The 6,124-nt window shown below is 34.8% G+C and overlaps 1 protein-coding gene and 1 non-coding gene across 2 annotated transcripts; both read right to left on the bottom strand.

The window, feature by feature from the left end:
• Positions 1-395: 395 nt before the first annotated feature.
• On the bottom strand, positions 396-509 carry LOC128247194 (U6atac minor spliceosomal RNA). Its single transcript, XR_008263593.1, has one exon. It is a non-coding gene; the product is annotated as a U6atac minor spliceosomal RNA (small nuclear RNA).
• Positions 510-632: 123 nt separating this feature from the next.
• On the bottom strand, positions 633-5,595 carry LOC106867490 (serine/threonine-protein kinase Nek5). Its single transcript, XM_052978611.1, has 2 exons — positions 2,823-5,595; positions 633-1,097 (listed from the first exon to the last, which is right to left on the bottom strand). Exon 1 carries the CDS (start codon positions 4,317-4,319, stop codon positions 3,534-3,536), a length of 786 nt encoding a protein of 261 aa, XP_052834571.1. The 5' UTR covers positions 4,320-5,595; the 3' UTR covers positions 633-1,097; positions 2,823-3,533.
• Positions 5,596-6,124: the final 529 nt, after the last annotated feature.

Genomic DNA, 6,124 nt, shown 5'->3' with positions numbered 1-6,124 from the left:
GAATTACTTCTGATTCAGTTATAGAAATGGTATTACATTAACTGAAATATTTTTATTAGAAACTTACCTGTAAGTTTAAGTCTTTTTATTTCCGAAGGACATATTGCTCCTCGGTTCCAACACAAAAAAAAAAGGAATAGAAACCAAACTGTCTCATGTTAACAAATAGATAAATAAATAAAAGGCGTGGCTGTTTGAAAGGAGTTTGCTTCACAACCACATGGTTCCAGATTCAGCCCCACTGCGTGACCCCTTAGACAAGTGTTTTCTATAGCCTCGGGCCAACCAAAGCCTTGTAAGCGGATTTGGTCGGCGGAAACTGAAAGAAGCCTGTCGTATATTTATTCTTTTACTTTTTTGTCATTTGACTTCGGCCATGCTGGAGCACCGCCTTTAAGAAAAATAGGTTGCTCTAAAGTAGAGAACAAAGCCCGTGTATTAGAAAGATCGACTGGTCTCTTCCGTCCTTGCCAAGGGGAGTGCTAACCGTCTCTCCCTTTTGTGTGTGTGTGTGTGTGTGTGTGTGTGTCCCATGTCACCACATGGTAACCGGTGTTGGTGTGTTCACGTCCCCGAAACTTAGCGATTCGGCAAAAAGAGACAGAATAAGTCATAGGCATAAGAAAAAAGCCCTGGAGTCGATTTGTTCCACAAAAAAAACCGCTCGAGGCCCTGCTGCAGCATGGCCGCAGTCAAATGATTGAAACGAGTAACAGAATTATGAGTATGTTTGCACTTGTATAATTTTGACTTTCGCGTGGAGCTACTTTGTTACTAACGTCTTAAAGGAAAGGTATAATCGTCACATTATATCTGAAGCTCCATTCTTAAAGAAACATAGCTGTTTAGAAACAAATATTTCGTTACTTGAGCACTCTTAACATGTGAAAAACAAAAACTACTAAATGTGACCAGTTCAGTTTATTACTACTTTCGGGAATACCATACTATAAGAAAAGCAAAGCTTTTTTGTTAAAGTTACTTGTGTATCAGCTATAAGAAGCGACTCCTGAATACTTTAGAGTTTGGTCGGGAATTCCTCATCCGCGGGTCAAATTTTTTCCACGTTCGGATTTGAAACCATTTGTCCACAAAGTCTAAAATGAAAAAAAGTAATTTAGCCTAAACATCAAAATTATCATTTAATATAAGTTATATTCCTATGAATTTGTAAAATTAAAGATTATAACTCAACACAAACCCAATAACACCGACTTTAATGAAATTGATTGTTATTCTTCCATCGGAACAAGGACGCTTGTTAGGTGTCGATATCTTGTCAAATTTTATTATTTCGACTCGAATCTGGAGGTTTGAAAGTCGATCCCGCAAAACAATTTGAACTCAATGTAAAGAGACGTAGCTAATAGTGCGACGTATATTCTATCATTCGACAAGTAAATCAATGTTCCTGATTATTTTAATGATTTGTCACTATATAGAACTTCGAGAAATCAAAAATAACATTTATTGAAGACTATTTCCCAAGGATTATTAGTTAACCTTTTAAAAATAATCTTATAACCTTACGCATGAAAGTTTGATTTTATATAGAATTTAAAACTTAAGCAACAAAGTTTACTTAATTTTGCGGAAAATTAATCAAAAATAAGGGAAAAAAATTTTAATTCATATTTCCATTATGGACCTAAAATTAGTATCAAAGCTTGGGAATTGAAATATCGTTTAGATTATTCTACAAACATTTTAATGAATTCTACAGTAAATTTTTAGTGTTCTTTTGTCACTAAGCCAGGTGATTTTTCCCCTCAATTTGGTTGAATTGAAGTGGGATGTTCATAAGATCCTTTTCTTATTGTTCGCAGTGTCTGATATTTTCCCACTCTAAATGTTGTTCGTGCTACATTATTAACTTCTCCAAAAATTATGGTTCTCGTACATAGCATGTACTATACAACGGTGTAGAAAATTTGGACAAAATCGAACAGTGAGGGAAAAAAAAAGGAAAAGATCCTCATGAAAGATGACAGTCTCACGAAGTGGGTAAACCGATATTTTTTTCTCGACACTTTCAGTTATAGTCTTGAAATACCATTAAACAATTTTACCAGTAATGATAGTCTCAAACTGGATAAATTAATGAACGCCCATACTGCACTGGTGCTAGTAAAAGTTAATGATTAAACAAAACTAATATCGCCTCACTGACTACAGGTTGGGATTAACCAAAATTATTTCGCTTATTTTTATTTTTTCATATTCTTTAGCCATAGAAAGCTTCTTGTACTCAACAAGATTTCCCTGCAAATAGGAGAAATTCTTGCACCTGTAAAATTAAAAAGAGACTATCTCAAAATTCCATATATTGAAGTAAAAACTTATGGAAGTATTCCAAGTATAGTCCAGTTGTTACAAATGCAGGACAGTTCTCTAAATTAGTTTTGATTCATATGTGCTGCAGAACAAAAATATAATTCTGATGAAGCTAAGGTATCAACGACTCCGAATCCTAAAAGGGAGCCAGTCAATAGATTTATATTAATAAAATAAGACATTATTTTATAGTTCTTCGAAGTGTTTCACGAGTGTCTAGCGCTTACTGCTCATTTTGTTTCGGTTATATTCATCCAGGACAAGTGATACGATTCTCTAACAAACTAATAGCAAATTTAACTTTCTAAACTTGTACGCTATTGAAAGTCTATATGTAGCAAATTTAGCATCTTCGATCTACTCGTGGCACTAAATTTATATTTATACACTTTGGATTATCTATGAAAGTGTTCGTAATTTTCTTTGCGTGCGTGTATAATAAAAAAAAAAAATACTCGTAAATTGGAAGTCATTTAAAATAAACGTACCTGGTCATATACAGGGATCGGCCTAAAACGTCAAAGTGCATGCATGGCTGAGTGGTTCAGAAGCTCGCTTTGAGACCACGCCGTTTCAGGTTCAGTTCCACTGCGCGGCACTTAGGGCAAGTCTACTATATCCCCAAACTGACCGAATCCTTTTGAGTGGATTTGGTAGGCAGAAACTGAAAGAAGCCCGCTGTATATACAGGTCCTACAATCACCGCTTGACCGTATTGTTTATTTACGCCCCTGTAACTAAGCAGTTCGGTAAAAAGAGAAGGACCAGGCTTTAAAAGAAAAAATAGTAATGGTGTTAATTTGGTCGACTAAACTCTTCAAGGCGGTGCTTCCTGTACGCCGAAATCTAGTGAATGAAACAAGACAAAAGGTACTTGCACTTTGAGGAATTATTTGGAGTTTCAAAATACCGAGTTTATTAAATAGAGCTTGGTAAAATATTTAAAAAAACAGGTACAATTATAGCCGTGTATAATCAACAACTATAAACCAAGAACAACGGAATTACGAAAATAGAAAAAAAATATGTAAAAAAGATTTAAATTTTTAAATATTCGTTTAAAAAAAATACATAACATTATGTACTTTCAGAAGAGGATAAAAAAAAAAAAAACAAAGATTTTGATGAAATGTTTTTAACAAATACAATTTATCCAATTTGTTTACTTATGACTGAACAGCTCATGTGAATTTTCTGAATTAAATATAATGTGGATAATGCTTGTGAATAAAAGTAGATATAGAAGTACAGCGGAGAATAGTAGTTAAAGTCATCCGTTTCTTTGGGTCCAGGTGAAGTGACCAAAAAACAATATAACGCAGGTCTCGTGCGATTCGTTTGTCAATTGGATCGTATGCACCTTTCAATATTTGTGAAACTTCATTAAAAGGCCTACGTTGTGTAATCACTTCGTACACTACCACGCCGAAAGACCAAATGTCCGTTGTGAAATCATATGGTTTACCGCTGAACACCTCGGGTGACATATATAATACTGTCCCGGCACGCGTGTGTGCAAAACGCGTTAATAATTTCCGAGCGAGGCCAAAATCCGAGATTTTAACACTGAAATTTGTGCTTACTAATATGTTTTGAGGCTTCAGATCCCGATGAATAATATTTCGACTGTGCATATATCGCAAACCGAGAACTACCTGAGAAATAAGATTATATATCTTCCATTGCGAACATGAGCTGAAACGAAAATACTGTATGACTTTGCTCAAATCACCAAAACTGCAGTATTCAAGAACTATGGATAAACATCCGTTTTTATGAAAATAATCATAGAACTTGATAATAAAAGGATGATTTAATTCCTTTAGAACTGATATTTCTTTCATTGCAGATGCTAGTTGTTTTTCATTTCGAACACTTCCAATTTCTTTTAAAGCGTATTGCTTTTTCGTCCAAACGTTAACAACGAGAAATACATTTCCAAATGTACCGGACCCTAATTTTTTCAGTATTCTGTAATAGTTCATAATTTCGCTTGTCTCAAATATTGCTCTACCTCGTCATTTGATTCAATTAGATTAACATTAACTACAAATGTATCATTTATAGTTATTCTGTACTTGTTCATATACACACACACATATGTATGTGTATTAATTAAATATTTATTATTACTGTTTTCGAGGGTACGCAAGTTCGAGTGGAACATTGAAAATAAATATACTCTTGTAACGATGTTTTATAATGAAGGTATATTTTTTGTCGGAAGATGGAAACAATTATCAAAATCATTGGATACCTGGGCGTTCTACGTTCAAATGCTTGCAGAATGTTTCCTTCTCATTTAGTAGGGCAATAATCCATTATTGCTTAACGATCAGGGGAAGTAAGCAACACAAAAGTAGAGTGCGGTAATCCATTTAGGCTGATCGATGGCCTCTGATTGATGTGTGTGTATTAGTCAGAAGGGATTGGTAGTTATGCATACATTTGCAAGGCTATTTTAGCAGGTTGAACAGCCCCGTAGACGTTCCTTTCTTTAGTGGTTCACAAAGTGATATATACCAGTCACGCCAAAAAATAACATTATTTTTGTCTACCACTCTTTTCCCTCTTTCTCTATCTCTCTCTCTTTATGAACGAGAAAATAAACTAGAGTTTGCTTCCATTTAATTTTTTCTTCACCAAGATGTTGAACACGTTTAAAAACTTTAAAAACCATCTTAATTTTATTAAACGAAGCAATTTGTCTGCTTCCTTCTCAATCCTCAGAATCCCCTCCTCGCAACAGGTCTACCCTGAACTGAGAAACGTTACCCTCGCTAGCCCAATAATATTTTTTTATTTCAAATTTTGACACAAAGCCATCAATTTTTAGTGGAAGGGGTTATTGATTACTGTTTTCGAGGGTACGAATGTTCGAGTGAAATATTTAAAATGAATATACTCTTGTATTTGGCCGGTACTATATTTTATCGACCCGAAATAATGAAAGGCAAAGTTAACATCGACGAAATTTGAACTCCAAACGTATAGGAATACCACTGAGTATCTCGTACAACATTGCTAATGATTTCTGCCAGCTAGCGAAATATGTTTTACTTAACAACGAATATAGGAAACCAATTCTAAATATGCTTCCTTTCTTGTTGAATTGCAAGCTTTGCCAAAACTGGCAGAAGTATTAAAGAACGAGTCGATAAACAAAACACAAAATTAAACATTTATTGGTGTGGTACGGGTATAGATGGCTTTACAAATAAATGGACTCTATTTGTAGCTATTTTTTTACTCTTCTTTGAAATCCTTGAATAACATTTGAACTTGTAAGCGTAACTGTGATAAGCTTATTTCCCAGCCACATTGTTCCGAGTTCAGTCTCACTGCGTGGAACCTTGGCAAGTGACTTCTACTATAGCCTCGGGTCGGCCAAAGCGTTGTGCGTGGATATGATAGACAGAAACTAACAGAATCCCGTCTTGTGTGTGTCTGTATGTGTGTATGTGTGTGTGTGTAGGTCTATCTGTCCGTATTTGTCTCACACCACTGCTTGACAACCAATGTTGGTGTGTTTACGTCCCTGTAAACTAGCGGTTCAGCAAAAGAAATGATAAAGTACTAGGCTTAAAAAATAAATAAAAATACCGAGGTCAATTCGTTTGATTAAAATTCTTCACAGCAGTGTCTCATCATGGCCACAATCTAATGGCTGAAACATGTAAAAGAATTAAAGATAGAATCACACATGCATGTCATTGCTTGCCTTGATAAATTTAAAACAGTAAGAATGGTAAATCAGGTATTGAAATATAGTGAAATTAGGGACTGAAAC

This window comes from Octopus bimaculoides, chromosome 2, assembly GCF_001194135.2.
Source record: "Octopus bimaculoides isolate UCB-OBI-ISO-001 chromosome 2, ASM119413v2, whole genome shotgun sequence".
Classification (NCBI taxonomy): domain Eukaryota; kingdom Metazoa; phylum Mollusca; class Cephalopoda; order Octopoda; family Octopodidae; genus Octopus; species Octopus bimaculoides.
This window is presented reverse-complemented; position numbering and strand designations above follow the sequence as displayed.

Coding starts and splice junctions, on each gene's coding strand:
- LOC106867490 (XM_052978611.1), bottom strand. CDS start 4,319: ATGAACTATTACAGAATACTGAAAAAATTAGGGTCCGGTACATTTGGA.